General features: G+C 47.0%; 1 protein-coding gene across 3 annotated transcripts in view; it reads left to right on the plus strand.

The window, feature by feature from the left end:
* SRGAP3 (SLIT-ROBO Rho GTPase activating protein 3) overlaps window positions 1-15,684 on the plus strand; it is a 115,849-nt gene that overhangs the window by 47,395 nt on the left and 52,770 nt on the right. For all 3 annotated transcript variants that reach the window (XM_062610778.1, XM_062610776.1, XM_062610777.1), the window contains exons 2-3: window positions 8,274-8,466; window positions 12,849-13,011. In XM_062610778.1, coding sequence (XP_062466762.1) covers window positions 8,274-8,466; window positions 12,849-13,011 — 356 coding nt within the window. The remainder of the gene's footprint in view (window positions 1-8,273; window positions 8,467-12,848; window positions 13,012-15,684) is intronic.

The raw sequence follows: 15,684 nt of genomic DNA on the forward strand, positions 1-15,684 counted from the left end.
GTCCAGGGGCTGGTCCTGGCTCCCACGCACAGTCTTGCCGCTTCTGACAATGGGCTCTGCCAAGACCCAACTTTAGTTTCTGCTACTGGAGTAACTGTACGTTGTTAAAAGGCCGTGGTGTTGGGCTGTGAGCATTGTGTTGAAGGTGCAGCAGCAAAAAGTGCCACTGTTCATCTCATGTGGCACTTTGACCTAAGATGGGACAAGCAAAAGTAAATGTAGCTGTGAAACATTGAACCTTCTGCTTGCGGTTGTTTCACTCAAACTCGTTTTGATTTTTAAGGTGCTTTACTGTTTATGAAGAAAGTAATTTCTAAAGTAGCAGTACACCATGGATCAGCCAATGTACTTCTGCTGGTGTTGGTTTCCACTGTGGTGGATGCCAGTTAAGGAGCATGGCCCCTGTCAGCACTGAAGTAAGAAGTATTGGAGCCAGGGGTTACTGGAAGAAGGGGAGCCTTGCAAAATAACTGCTGGAGAACAAGATTGTCTCACTTGTTCCATTTGCTGCCAAAAGATGAAATCCTAGCTCCATTGAAACTGGTGGGAGTTCTGCCACAGCCTCAGCTGGGGCTAAGATTTCAACATGGTATTTGTTGAAATTCAGAGATTCTGCTGCCCAGGAGAATGTGAGCTGTATGAAAACACAAGGAATAAGTGAATAATGATACTGAATAGCACTGGTAGAGGTTGCATTGATCTTGTGACATTCATCTAGAGTTTGTTATATGTAAGAAATGAGACCATATGGAAAATATGCTTCAGCAAAGCTGAGGGTGGGACCAGCTGAAGCAGAAGCAGTGGCATGTTAATAATGAACTGGAGCTGAGCCTGTTGTCTTCATCTTGACCTCTTCATATAAGCATGTTAATTCTAATGTGAGCACTCAAATTGGCCACAGTTTGTCCCAAATAATTTTTTTTCTTTGTAAAGCACTGCATCATCAGTGTTGTCAGAGGTATGCTATTTGGATGCGTGTGATTGTTCTCGGGCTCTGTGCATGCCTGCCAGCAGTGTCCTCCCTGGAAAATGGATGAAGTGAACAGCCTAGGAAAGTTAGAAATGAGACTTTACCCTGATCTGCTAGCCAAGGTGTTAACATCAACCCCAACAACACTTCTGAAGTCTTGAAGAGGTTTGGGGAGTTGCCTTCGCTTTACTCTTTCACCAACACACTGATGAGTATCAGTTTCCAACCCAAATGCAGAACTCTCCCAAGATACAAGAGTTGCTCCTGCCATGCTGGTGATCAGATGAACTCCAGCATTTCTGAAGGTCCGTGTTTCCTGAGGTTTAACATTAAATGCCCCTGAGAATCAGCTCATCTCAGGACCCCGTGTGAGCCGCTGTTGGTGATGCACTGCATGCTGTAAGCCTGGGGTGCTCGTTGTTCTGCTGCAACACCCCTGAGCCCTGAGGAGCAGAGCTCAGTGCAGCCGGTGGGCACGTGGGGCTGGGCACAGCGTTGCTGTCTTCCACTGGTGCAGAGAGCTGCGGATGTCTGAGGCTGGAGAAGAGTCTTACATTAAGAAAGCAACCAAGAAACACCTTTCCATGGAGATCTTTCTGGTGCTTTGTGCAACAGCCTACTCTGTTGACATCTAATGCTGCCTTCATGTGCTGACGCCGCAGAGGCTGATTCCTGATAGAAAATGATACCTGGGCGACTGTAAGTCTTCTTGTATTGGAGGAGGAAGAGCACCTGACGTTACAAAACCCACACGGAAAGGATTGCTTCCTCTGTGTAGTTTTTTTTGCTGCAGAAGCACATCATTCAGCTCCAAACTACGCACACAGAATTTCATCCAGGCTCAGTGTTGTAGCTGGGTTGTAGCTACCATAATGTCAAAACATGCCACCCCTAAGCCCCTTGCCCACCATAGGCTAGCAGAGCCATCGGGGACTGGCTGCCCAGCCATCCCACCTACCCGCTGGCCCTAAGCATCACTGTGTTATGTTCAGGGTGTTGGCCTGAGCTGGCTTTTGAATAGCTCTGTCAAGTTTCTGGGTGGGGTTTTGTGTTGTGCATTTTGCTAACGTTGCCATTCATTTACAGTCCTGCCCAAGGCGGGATGTGAGATGTTTTTCTTGTCTTTGTGCTGTCTCTAACACTCATGTACCACTTAGCTGCTGACAATGGGGCTGGTTGCGGTGGGTTTATCCCCACTCAGCCTGTGCCGTGATGGTCACATTTGCTTTCCTTCTGCATTCCCTGTCACAGTCCTTTCCCTGGCTTTCAGAGGGATGTAAGCATTCTTGGGGCACTTTGACTGATGAGGGACTTGTGCCTCATTTGGGATCTTGGCAGTCTGTATTGATGCTGGGGCTCTGCGCTGGGCCATGTTAAACATGGTCCTGGAGGCAGGGGTGGCTGTCATCCCACCCTGCCAGGCTCCGGGGCTGGAACAAGTCTCTTTGGGATGTCTGATTGCTGCTGACATCCTGCATGGTTTAATAAGCAGGCATTGGCTGTGATACGGGACAATTGACTTGAAAATATTTACCAAAGCCAGATCCCCAGATTTTCTGATTACAGATGTTCCCTCTCCCGGCTGGATTAGTGGTCCCACAGCCTGTCTTGAGCATTGCTGCTGTCCTTGGTTTGCCAAGGAATTTTGTTTTTTTCCACCATCCCTGCTGTTGTGTTCCAGAAGAGCTGAGGAAATCATATTTCTTGCATTTGCAACCTCTGATTCTGCATCTCAAACAGCAGGACTGCTCACACTGGAAACTCCTTTCTTATAATGAGAACCAAACAAAGTGGGAGGAAGAAAGCAGCGAATCTTGGAAGCCAGCTGGCCAGCAGAGTTCAAGGGGATTCAGGGTTTTTTAGCATCCTTGTTTACAGAATGGCTCACTTTCTTCTCCCTTGGTGCTGTTTGTGATTTCCTATACTGTGATGTAAAACATGGGAGCACTTTGGACAAACTACTTTTGGAAACAGCTATGCAGTTATATTTAACATTCTGCTTTCTGGCAAATCCTTTCAGTTCTTCCTAAAGCAGTTTGGTAGTTTTCTGTGTATTGGTTTCTGCTAAAAGTTCCTGTAAATTCCAAGTTGGGAAACGTGGATTACGAGGTGGCGGTTTTCCTTGTGCGGATCTGCAGCATTTCTGTTCGCATCCTAATGGTGCTGTGCAGAAGCCGGAGTTGGAGAGTTTTCCTGGTGAGGTTTGCTCTTCATGGAAAGAAGCTTAAGTTGAATCTAGCAAGGACAGCTCTGAACATGGGATATTAAAAACCCCCATATGTACTAGTTGAACCAAGAAAGGGGCCTCGCCAGTTTGGGTCATTTCTTTGAGAAGCCTTTAGCTTTCACAGAATAACTTGTTAGTGATGCTTTCTGAGGTATCCCGTTCCCTTTTAGTTTGCCAGTTTATTTTTATTCCTTGTAAATAAGGACCCACCACCATTATGTGAATTCCAGTTCTGTACATGTTTCTTCACCTGAGAGGAGCGGTTCTATTGCTGCAATTTCATAGGAACCATTATGTGGAAGCGTGCAACTGGGAAGGTGAGGCTGACCACAGGTTCCTGCAGCCAAAGAGCAGGAATGAAGGGGTTAATCCTCGAGTAATGGTGGGCCCCCATCAGAGTTTTAACACTTTAGCTCTTTCCTTGCAGATGTTACTGTGGCCCAAGGAAGCCTGAACTTTCCTGTACCCAACTGCCTGTGCTTTGGGCTTGTCTCATCTGTTCATTTGTAAAAGCCAGTTTCCACCATGTACATCAGTTGACTGCCTGAAGGTGATTCCCCTCCCTCCAGTTCCAGAAGCACCTCTTCCCGTGAGCATCCTCTGCTTTCTAGCTCTGACTTCGAGTTTTAAGGTTTTGGGGTCAGACACTGAAAAGTTACTTGTCTAACATGGAAAACATAACTGGCACTCAGTTGAAGGTTATAATTAAAGCCTGTTAATCCCCCCATAATGGACAGGGCTGATGCAGCTCATGTTGATGCTGCTGGCCAGAAAACTGCTTGCAAACAGCACTGGTAAAGCCGGTGTGGGTTTTGGTTGGGATTGTTGGCTGGTACCCGTCAGGGTGTCTGTCACCTTGGATGTTAGTAAGAGGCCTGAGGGGTTTGGGTTTGCTGGGGATCCACTTTCTCTCTCCCTGCTGCATGAGCGGGAGGCCCGGTTAGAGGGGAAGGATGGAGGGTGTCGGGGTCAAACAGCAAGTGATGGCTGCTCTGTCGGTGGGGCTGGTCTCCAGCTCCTCTGTGCAGGCAGGAGAAAATGCATGTCCTCTGAGTGCTCCTGCCCGTTCCCTAGGCAGCAGGCGTGAAGGGTGGAAAAAGGCTTTTCTGCCTGCCTGCTTTTCCTTTTTCATGATTACCTGAAAAGGCCATTTAGGAGCAAGTTCATTTTAATTGAATGGAGGACGCCTCTTAAATGCAGCAGCAAAGTAATGGTGGAAGCAGGGGAGCGACAATGCAGGCACTGTTGGGGGCCGTGTTTGTGAGTGGCTGACTCAGAGACCTCCGGAGCACTGAAGAATGTTGTTTTCTGTGCTAGTGCTTCTGTCTTTGCATTACTGGCGCCAGCAGCCCTCAGTTTTGTTTTCTACTGCAAACCTTTTCCATTTAACATGCAGCAAGAGCTCCTGGGGTTGGTAGCTGTCTCCATTTGTTCGTCAGACTGCTTGAAGCTCAGTGGCTTTAGGGTCATGGCTAGCAGATTCTCCATGTCAGGAGAGACTGCCTTTCGCGTGCTTAGATGGTGCTGGCCTGGCAGAACTTCTGCAAGGAAACTTGAAAGTGTGAAAGCAACACATTGCAGGAGTGCAGAAAACAAAGGAGCTCTGTTGACAAAGGTCAAAAGGTGCTTTGCTGATGCTGGGATGCCCAAAAGCATCCTTGCCTGCTGGTGGGACTGATGTGCCACTGTTGAGTCCTTGCTGCCAGGACTCTGGGATGAGCCAGCGCATGTGGGATGATGACGGAGAGGGAGCTGGGTCCTGCCTGCTCACTGGTGTGATGAGCCTCACTGAGCTTGTGGTGGAGCCTGTGGGCACAAACTGCACATTCCAGTTATTCAGAGCAGGGGGTGTTGAAAGCTACAAGAGCCTCAGTGAGTCTCTGTATGTGTTGCTGCTGTCTGAGTTGCCTCGAATGACCCTGTAAGAGTCAAGGAGAAGACTTCATGCAGATACAAAGATCAGATAAGCAGCAGTTGCTCAGATTCAGAATAAAAAATGGGAGTAGATAGGAAATGGAAAAGACTGGATAAACATTACAGATAATTCCTTGTATTTCTGTGCATTGTCAGGGTTATTAAGAGCTGGAGACCACTTCAGGTTGTAATCCACTATGAAAAGAGTGAGCTAAAGATGAAATCTCTGTGGCTTTAAATAAAAATCTGTATCAAACTTGCTCAGGAAAGCAGAGTTCTATAAAGCAAGTCCTGTGTTGGCACCAGCAGGAGTCGGAATGTAAAATCCATATGGGATGTAATGAAGTTTCCACTGACCTTGTGTGGGAAGGAAAATCTTGTTGGCAGGGGAATGTGAACATTTTAAAAAGGTTTTGTTATGAAACCGATACCTTTGTATCCTGTAGGAACACAGCAGTGGGTTTCTAAGGCTCAATTCAAAAGCGGTTTCGCTTCTCTACCCTCAGCCCTGGTGAGCACCATCGCTAACTGCAGCAGCTGTGTAAGGGGAATGTGCCTTCAAAAGGGGTGCGTGTGGAGCAGCGCTGCAGCGTGGTATGCATGCTGTATCCTGAGAAGCCGAGCTCATCACCAGCTCCTCCCGCACCCAGGCTCTGCTCGGGTGGAAAGTGAGGGAGCTGTCACAAGCCGTGGCTGTGTAGGTGTCCGTCTCCTGTTGATCCCATAAGGCATCTCTGCTCGTGCACGCACACACAGTCGCTCAAGAGCAGTCCTCCCTCATGGAATTGAAGCTGCAGTGCTGCATGCACGTGATCTCTCTGTAAAGCCATAGGTGGACTGGAGCAGCTTTCAGGTGTGGTGATTGAGGACTGCTTTCTGGAGGTTCACTCAGCTCCTCCTGGCATTCCTGTAGCATCTCTGTAGCAAACCCAGGCTAAATGGTGCTGTGTGGCATTAAAGCATCCTTCCTCTCTCTCCAGAGAAAGTGCCATTACAAGAGGAGTGGATCCATTTTCTGCATATGAGCACAAATGTGAACAACAGGGGATGGAGAAGCGCCATTGTCTGCGGGTGTGAGGTGTGCAGCTCTGTTGTGGCATGGTGCTGGATATCACAGGGATAGGATACCACTTATTTTGATGCAAGAGTATAGACCAAGACACTCTGACACTGGTCATCACTGCAGGGATGGTCACACAGTTTTTCAGGCATATTAAGGAATGGAAAATGGCTTTGCTTGTGGCTCAGTGCAGTGTGTCGAGTCTCTTGCCAAGACTGTCTATGAGCCTCAGATGCATCTTTATGAACAATTGTGCTATCCTCTCATAAAGTATCAAGAGCATAAAGGAAGGGCTGTGAAAGCAGTGCCCATGGAGGATCCCACATAAAGTGACTGATTAACTTAGAAGATTTCAGCATTTCTTATTTCCAAGGAGCTCTTGGTTTTTAGGTGACCTTCACGCAGCCTGCAGCCTCTGGTCCCATTACTGCTGTTGTTAAATTACCTAGTAATGAGCTTGCTGCAGGTGCCCTTGTTCCTGCAGTTCTTTGGAGTTCACTTTTCGGGCTGTGAGTGGCTCAGTCTCGCATGCAAGTTGTTATATGAAGAAATGTTGGAAAAGACCAGGCTGCCACGTTCCTATAATGGCAATTTAAACCTCCTCCACATGGGATCTCACAAATTTAAAGAGCTTGAAATTGCCCATAAATCTTTTGTGATTTCAGTCAGTGCTTTGCATCATCATTACTTAATAATTTATTAATTCAGCATCCAATATGGAGAAATGACTCTGGATAGGAGCTTGCAAAGTTGTGGGACAGCTTGATGCTGGCAGGGAACTGGTAGGGCTAGTCTGCCTTGCATGCATAATACATATGTATATGTATACTGAAGATTATTTCAGTCACTGGAATGACACCACTCTACTGTCTCGGTTAGGTCATTGAGCTTCCCAGTTACAGTGCAGCCATTTCAGGCGCATGTGCTCAGGCAGTACAGATACTTCTAGTTTGCTGTGGCTCTTGTGGGTAAGTTACTGTTTGTCATCTCACTATACTGCGTCTGCAGAAGGAACCAAGGGTGAGGTGTAGCCCTCTTGCCAAAGAGCTCTAGCAACTTTAGGACTTTCTTCATGGCACAGACTGAGTCCTGCTGTCACACAGACCACGACAGTTCATGTTTGCAGTCCGCTCCTGGTAATCCTTTTGGGTGGCCAAGCACCCCTTGCAATGTGGGAGGCTGGTGAGGGCTCTGCTCCTCTTGCAGGACATGCCCATGGTCCAGCAGTGCCGAGCATTCTAGGAGCCTGGAGCCTGCTATTCTGAACGGTCAGACCCTGAGCTGTATGGAGAAGCCTTTGAGCTGAACAAGCACACACAAATGCCTGGCATCCTCCTTCCTCTTGTTGTGTCCTTGCTCTCCTTGGCTGGTCATGGAGCCCGAGATGTACTGGGAAAGAGAACTTGGGGCTGCCCAATTGAATAAGCCCTGATGTGCAACTTCTCCAGTAACCACAGGTTGTGTTACTCCTGTGTGCATGGTGGTGTGCATGTGCTTCATCTTATTTGGTGATGCACTGGGTTTGAAGTTAACTGCTAGTGTGTTGTAAGCTCATAAAGTGATAGAGGCAAAGCTGTGACCTGGGGCCTGGGTGCTGTCTGAGCTGGGGGTGATGCTAGTTGTAATAGTAAGCCTTGGTGCCACCAAAATAATGTTCTTTCCTGTTTCTGCTCTTGTCCTCTGTTGGCATTTACAGTGCCAGCTTCCTTCAGGTCATTGTCAGCCGTTTGGAAGGTATTGAGATGTTCATTTATCAAGAAAAGATGTATTTATCTGTAAAGAATACAGGACTTCAGGTAGTACTAGATAAATTGAAGTATCATTTTCTAGTTTCAAAGAGGCAATTGAAAAGCTCTGAGGGTTGGTCTCTATGTACTGTACAGCGGTTTATTTTGACAAAGAGCAAGGTTTGAATACGAGACTGGTGAATGATGTTCTTCAGCTCTCGCTTGGAAAGAGATCTGTCGGCTTTATCAAGCCTTGAATTAAACCTGAGGCTTGCAGAGCTTGTGCAATCGCTTTGGGACAGGAAGACAACCCTCCTGGCCAGTGCCTGTTGCTGATGTTGCATTTTCTTCTCCTCCTCTCTTGTGTCCATCCAGAAATCCGAACTCAGCTGGTGGAGCAGTTCAAATGCCTGGAGCAGCAGTCGGAGTCGCGCCTGCAACTGCTGCAGGACCTGCAGGAGTTCTTCCGCAGGAAGGCTGAGATCGAGCTGGAGTACTCCAGGAGCCTGGAGAAGCTGGCTGAGCGGTTCTCTTCCAAGATACGCAGCTCCAGAGAGCACCAGTTCAAGTAAGCAGGCGGTGCCGGGGGCACAGTGGTACCGGGACTGCCTCGAGCGCTAGATGGATGCTTGCCTGTAGCTGCACAGCCTGAAAGAGCAGTAAGAAAAATACCATTGGTGACCTTGTCTGTGTTTTCACTGTGCAGGACTCACAAAAGGAACTAGAAATGCCTTTTCCCAAGACTTTCAGCACAGCGTTGCTGACCTGTGCTGCCTGAAAAGACCTGCTGTGCACTTCTTTGAGTATAATACAATAAATACAATGCAATAAAAACAGAAATGAAGGACTAGGAAGGAGTCAAGCCCCATGATATTTTTTTAAAGAGTATTGAATTCAGCCACTGATTTGATGGTGCAAGTGATGGTAGGCCCATTTTATAAACCCCGGTTTCTCTATGTAGCCTATCCTTAGAGTGCTTCACATTGCACAGACCTGTTCACAGGCTCAGACTTGGAAGCAGTTTCTGGAAATCTGATTTATTTCAGTGTGTAAAAATGAAGTACGTATGTTTTCTGTGCAGGCACCCGTACAGTGTTGAAGCGAGGCACATCCACAGTGGAAATGTTTTGAAACAAAGCTTTGAAATAGGAAGCATGAACTGGATGCTGGAATTGTGTGAAACTCGAACTGATGATGAGAATGTGTGAATATGTGCAAGTGTTCAAAAGCAGCATCTTTTCAGTTTAACCACACACTCGAGAATGGCAGGAACAAAAAAGATCCAAAAAGACAACCCTAAACTGGAGGCAGAATTGAAGTCTGGAGGTGGCTGTGTTGTGCGGTGAGGGTACATACATAGCTTGTGCTGCTAGGTGGGATGGCTAGTGGCTTGACCTCAAGGTTCCTGTGAATGCTGCTGTCCTGTCGCTGGCACAGGAGCTGGTCCCTGCATGTCAGCTCAAGCTCCCCACCTTTACCTCTTTGTCTCAGTTGTCTTCTGACAGCAGTGTGCATAAAATAGTCTCTCAACTGGGATTATACCCTTTGCTCAAGGTGAAGCTAGTGTCATTCAATTCAATGCCAAAGACTACAGCCACTGTTTAGCTCTTTTCTTAGAAGATGGAGGGGTTTGCCGGTCTGATGCACTTAGCCTTGCTAGCCCCTGGCTCTTCACAGCCTTTTTCCTTCTCTAACCCATTGTGGGTTTGTTTTTTCCTGGTTCCACTGCAAGAGCAGTGATTTCTACTATTACGTTACTAAATCCTATTTATTCCATATTACTAAATCCCATTTAATCTGTTTACTTGGTCTCTCTAGTGAGCAAAGCTTTACTGTTGTCTTACGGAGAGTCTGCTGAAAAGGAATTGCCATTCCAATGCTGTCTGTTCTTTTTGCATCTGACTGTTGCCTGTCAGTCATGTGATGCCAGGCTGGTGCTGCTGTACCATGATACCAGGGATAACTGTCCTGGGGGAGGTATTGCCCAGTATGGGCTGTTCAGAGGCAGAGCCCATGGAGGCTCAGGCTGTGTGTGTGTGCCTCTCCCATCAGCTGAGAGCGCTATTACAGCCCTACCATTGCTTATTGTACCTACAGTACTGGGAGGATGCAGTTGTGCTGTATCTACAGGTGACCATTACCTGGGCACAAGTGCTCGTGATTTGTGATGGTATGGATAGTGCTAATAGAGTCAGCTTGATTTCAGTGCTCACTTCTGCTGAGTCCTCACAGTCTCGCTCTGTGTTGACTCCCTTAATATGTTTTCCTTCTGGACTGCTTTCTACCTGCCCTTTGTCAGGTTCATCTGCACTGCTTCCCCAGCTTGCTCATGAATGTCATTATTCTGATGAGGCTTTTGGCGCTCTTAAGAAATGCAGTACCTTCAGCTCTTCCTTTGTCCCTGTGTAGCCATGTGCAGCAGGCTGTGGCCCAGCCCTTAATAGCAGTAATTGCTGCAGTGCTCCTGCTGGGCTGTTCATGGGGGTTCCAGGAGGTTGGCAGACTCATTCATGCTTTATATGTGGTTGTTTTGTCTATATGAGCACACACAGATTTGCTGGAGTTCCCCTCTGCTCTTTGGCAGTGAAGTGGGCTGCAGCAGCCCCAGTACCATGGGTGAGAACATCTTGGTTGAGGAGGAGTACGTGTGTGAAGGCTTTGGCTGCACATTGTAGCTGTAGCGAGCACGGGCTGGCTTTCTGGTTGCAGGACTTCTTGAGAAGGACACTCTTGTTTGAGCACAGGGGGGTCTGAGGCCCATCTCCATCATGGCCACGTTGCCAGTGCTGTTGATGCACACAGGTTGCTGAACCCGGGTGTGCAACAGATCTGTGTCCCCAGTGGATGCTCCCAGGCAGCTTTCACATGTTGATAGGTGTTGGGGAGGAAGAAGCCTCTGGGACTGGAATACATCCATTGGGCATGGCTGTTGGCACATAGGGATGGTGGCACGATAGGGATGGGGGCATGGGAGGTCTCTGCTAGAAGGGCCCAAATCTCTGGAGCCAACACATCTTATAGGAAAGTGTTGGTTTAACCAGAGAAAATGGTGTAGGTGAAACATTTGGAAAGTACTGCTTGGCTGCCTCATTTAGAGGATTTATCTCAAAGTGTTTCAGCTGGATGATGTGAAATGTTCTGTTTCAGTTGTATCATTTATGGAGATTTTGATTTGGTTTTGATTAGTTTGCCTTCAGTACTAAACACGGCGCACGGGGAGCAGTGCAGGTTTCTCTCAGTGTTGAGATGGAACGTGTCAGAATGAGTTAAACTTTAATCAAATGTGAAACGTTTGCTGAAATTTCCTTCAAGAGAGGTTTTCTGAGCCCCGCTGGCTTCCAGACAAGTCAGGGGCTGGGGATGCCCCTGTGCAGGGTCTCACCCAGTGGAGCTGGGTGCAGATGAGCTTGATCTGAGGATGTTGCCTGGCTCCTGGGGGCTCTTCAAGTTGCCCACCCTGATGCGTGCTGCCGCTCACAGCAATCTCTGTTGTCTGCAGCATGAGCTGGATTAAGAGCTTCGTAAATATTCAGCAACCACGAATGTATTCATGTTGTGCACAGACACTTCATGATAATGTTGGATGCAAAACATTTTCCGCAGCAGTGTTTAGTGGACTAAATGCAGTACAACAGATTGTGTGGCAAGCGAACCTCTCCTGAAAAGGAAGTGACAGCTGTATTAATAGTGCAAAGTGGAAAAAAGAAGCAATCCCTTGGAAAGCATTGAAGAACTTAAAGGTCTTTTCCAACCTAGTTGATTCTATTCTATTCTATTCTGTTCTATGAAGGGGTTACCAGGGGTGTTTCCTCTCCTGTACCATCTTCCAGCACCCAGTTTGGAAAGGGTTTAGTTGGGGTCAGATTAGGCATGTGTGCTCAAGTGCCACCAGACTTCCCTGTGGGAAACACTGAAAGGAACTCTGGGAGAGGTTCCTGTAAACTGGGGCAGGGCCACAGATGGGATCCCTGCCCAGCTGGGGCAGGGGACCAGCTCTCCTGTTGTCTCCGGCTGATATGTGTTCAGGTCCCTCAGAGCTGTTGCCTGGAGCATCTGCACTGTATTACCATAATATTGCTGACTGACCTTTTTAAAGCATAGGTATGGAGCAATAGAGAGTGCACTGGGTGCTTCCAAAAATTGAGTTAGGGCAGAAAAAACAAGCTGTAGGGCAGATTATGTATGAAGATCCATATATACCCCATCCCTAGCAGTGTTCAAGGCTAGGTTGGATGGGGCTTTGAGCAGCCTGGTCTAGTGGAAGGTGTCCCTGCCCGTGGCAGCAGGGTTAGAACTAGATGAGCTTTAAGGTTCCTTCCAACACAAACCAGTCTGATTTTGTTTTATGTGTGTTGAGTGAAGCAAAGGGCTGTGCGTGGGTCAGCATTAGAGCATCCATCTCCCCTGCACCTCTGTCCTACCACCACCAGCTGTGGGAGGCTGGTAAATAAGGTGTAGGAGAGAACATCCTGGGGCAAAGAATGGGAATTCCTTGGCCTCACTGAAACCCTTGTATGTAATATTTAGCCTGGGAGCTTTTGTGTTGGCAGAGAGATATTTAAGCATCTTCCTTGCACTGAAGAGGAGGTGCCACTGTGTCAGCTGGTGGGCAGGCAGCCGTGTGTCTGAGCATGGGCTGTCTGCCAGGCCACATTCCTGGCTGGGCAACAGCTCTGGGCCAGCACCCAGACCTGTTCCAATGACCCTGCAGTGTCTGCCACAAGGACATGGCTCTGGGCTTGTAGAGAGCCCATAGTGTACGGTTTCTGGGGATGGGAGGCAGCCCAGAGGAACTCACACACTTCTCTTTGGGGACACAATGGGTTCTAGGGGATGCGTGCAGGGAAGGAAGGCAATGTTAGTATGCTGTCAGCATTCATTTGGAGATTGTGCCTTTTTGACTCGTTCACTTGACCTTTTTGATTTGTTTTTTTTTTCCCAATTCCCTAGGAAAGATCAGCACCTCCTTTCCCCTGTGAACTGCTGGTACCTGGTTCTGACACAGACCCGGCGAGAGAGCAGAGATCACGCCACCCTCAATGACATCTTCATGAACAATGTCATCGTTCGGCTGTCACAGATCAGTGAGGATGTCATCAGGCTCTTTAAAAAGGTAACCAAAGCAGTGATGGAGAGTTAGAATAGAATCATAGAACAGTTAGGGTTGGAAAGGACCTTAAGATCATCCAGTTCCAGCCCCCCTGCCATGGGCAGGGATACCTCACACTAAACCATACCACCCAAGGCTCTGTCCAACCTGACCTCGAGTTCTGCTCAGTGAGGATCCATCCTTGCATTTTGGTCAAAAATAGAAGCTTATTGTGGAATTCTACACGCCTGTGCCCTCCCAAAAGTCTAACGAGGTACAAAAATGGCCAAGATTAAAAAGCAGAGAAAGGCAATAGGGCTTTCTACAAAGTACATGCAACATCTTAATGAGAAAACTGGAGAGGAGTTCGGCAGTGAAAATGTAAAACCATATTAAGGCAGGCCAAGTAAAATTCTGAGAGACAATTTACTAAAGACACAGAGCTAACAAAAACTTCTCCAAAATCACAGGAAAGAAGCCTGCTGCAGGGTGTGAAGGGGAATAGATGGTGAGGTGAAAAAAACACTATGCGGTAACAGCCAAAGGCTAGCTGGCTTCTTTTCATTCGGTACTTGTTATGGAAAAGCTTAGACTAGAGATTTTCTGGGGAAGTGCTGGTGTTACCAACCTGAGGAACCTTATCCAACTGAATTGTCAGTAGATGTTGCAGAGCAAATTTGTAAAAGGAACTATTGCTTATAAGTCTTTCCAGGTAATATTTATCCAAGTCTATTAAATAAACTGAGATATAAAATTGTCAAGTGGCTAGTAGTGAGGTGTGACCTGATTCTTAAACTGGTGTCAGTGCCAGAGACCAGATCAGCAATACAAATTTAAGAACAGACTTGTTGGGTGAAGCTTTAGTAAAGAGCAGAATGACAGGCTTGTAGGCAGATAGAGAGGAGTCAGCATGGCTTTCTGAAGAGTCACACCTCAGAAATCTAGTGGAGGTATTTCTAGGAGCCAGTGATCTGTTGGCACGGTCCCTTCAGTGTCTTACAGGCTTCAGAAAAGGTCTTTTGCTGAAGTTCTTGAAGAAGCTGTTGAAGAATACAGAGTAGTGGTTTCCTGGATTAAGGAGTGGTTAAAAGACAGAGAAGAAAAGGAAAGAGAATGTCAGTGGAGTTCCTAATAAATTATTTGGAAAAAAAGATGAATAGGAAGCTGACAAAGTCTGCTGATGATACAGAATTATTAATGATAAGCAAATTAAAAATGAGCATCAGACTTGCAGGAATCAAAGTCAGGTGGACCAGAACTCTTCAGCTGAAAATGAGGGCAGAGTGTGTAATGTGGTAAGAGCATGAAGACTCACAGCAGTTTGTAGGAAGTGAGTAGGAATGAGGACTTTGTTGTGCCTGCTTCCATAAGGCAAGGGAGGTCAGCAGGCACCGGACAGAAAGAGAAGGTAAAAAGGGAAGGCTTTTTAACATCATTAATACTGTATATATTTTATTATACTTACAATAGGAGGGCAGTGGTACGTGTTTGTAACCTCAGTCCTCAGGCAGTCAGACAGATGTGGAGGGGTAGTTCCCCAGCAGCAGCTGCTGGCAGAGCTTTGGGATTGGGAATCATGGCCCTGCAGCTCATCACATGGTGAATGTACTCGGTGGCATCACTGGACCTTTTCTTGTGCTTCTGGGCATTTGCTGATGGCCATCTTTAGGGATGCTGTGTTGGCCTAGACAGAACTTTCACTTGGCTCTATGGCTTTTATGTTTTTCCTTAATTTTTATTGCTTGTTTTCAACAGGGGTAGCTGCAGAACTGTGGTTAGTGAGCAGGGTGAGCCTGCTGGGCTGCTTGCCTCTCCAAACAGGAGAAGGGCTCTCAAGTCACTGCTTATCTTGAAATTTTAACCTGACCAGGGAGTAAATTTAATGTAATATTTTTATGACCAGTTTCCTCCAGTTTATAGATGTAACCTAGAAGTTATACCGCAAGGTCAGGTTTGGATTTGCTGATCTAATGTGAAATATCACCCCTTTTCCTGTGCTTCTGGGCTCCAGAAATGGGACAGGTTTGGGATATATTGGTTAGGTCAGTTCTAAGTCTGTCTCAAAATCTACTTTGAGTTTGCACTTTACTCTGAACCCATTTTTGACATATGAAGTAAGACTGCTTTTTATTTGTTCTGCTTTGAGTATGACTGTGCAGCTGTTCCATCCCTGCCAGTGTTCGAGGGCAGGTTGGATGGGGCTTGGAGCCACCTGGTCTAGTGGAAGGTGTCCCTGCCCATGGCAGAGGTTGGAACTGGATGAGCTTTAAGGCCCCTTCCAACCCAAGGCATTCTGTGATTCTATGATGAATGAAGTGCTTGTGGCACTCCTCCTGGGGAGACGGTGCTATAGAGGACCATTGGGCAAATAATCCAGCTCCAGAAGGGTTAAAGGCATCTGCAGTTGTGGTTCAGCTGCTTGGTTTTGTTGTAGATTGCTCTTTGGTGGTAAATTAGAGTAACATTTTTTCCCAGAGATGTCAGTTTTAATTTCTCCCATCTAGAATTCATTAATGGGTTGTGACATGCTGTGGGTACACGGAGGAACTGGAAGGTTTTATGTTTTGTGTGTTTATTATGTAAATGTAAACAGTCTCAGCAAAAAAAGCAGGGACATAATATCAGGGGTACGAGGATGTGCATAACTAAGAAGCAATTTATCAGTGTGGTGGAAAGATGCTGGGTGCTGAGCTGCTT

This window comes from Pezoporus occidentalis, unplaced genomic scaffold (genome assembly GCF_034315485.1).
Source record: "Pezoporus occidentalis ecotype Australia unplaced genomic scaffold, CSIRO_AGI_Poc_V1 ctg149, whole genome shotgun sequence".
NCBI classification, from domain to species: domain Eukaryota; kingdom Metazoa; phylum Chordata; class Aves; order Psittaciformes; family Psittacidae; genus Pezoporus; species Pezoporus occidentalis.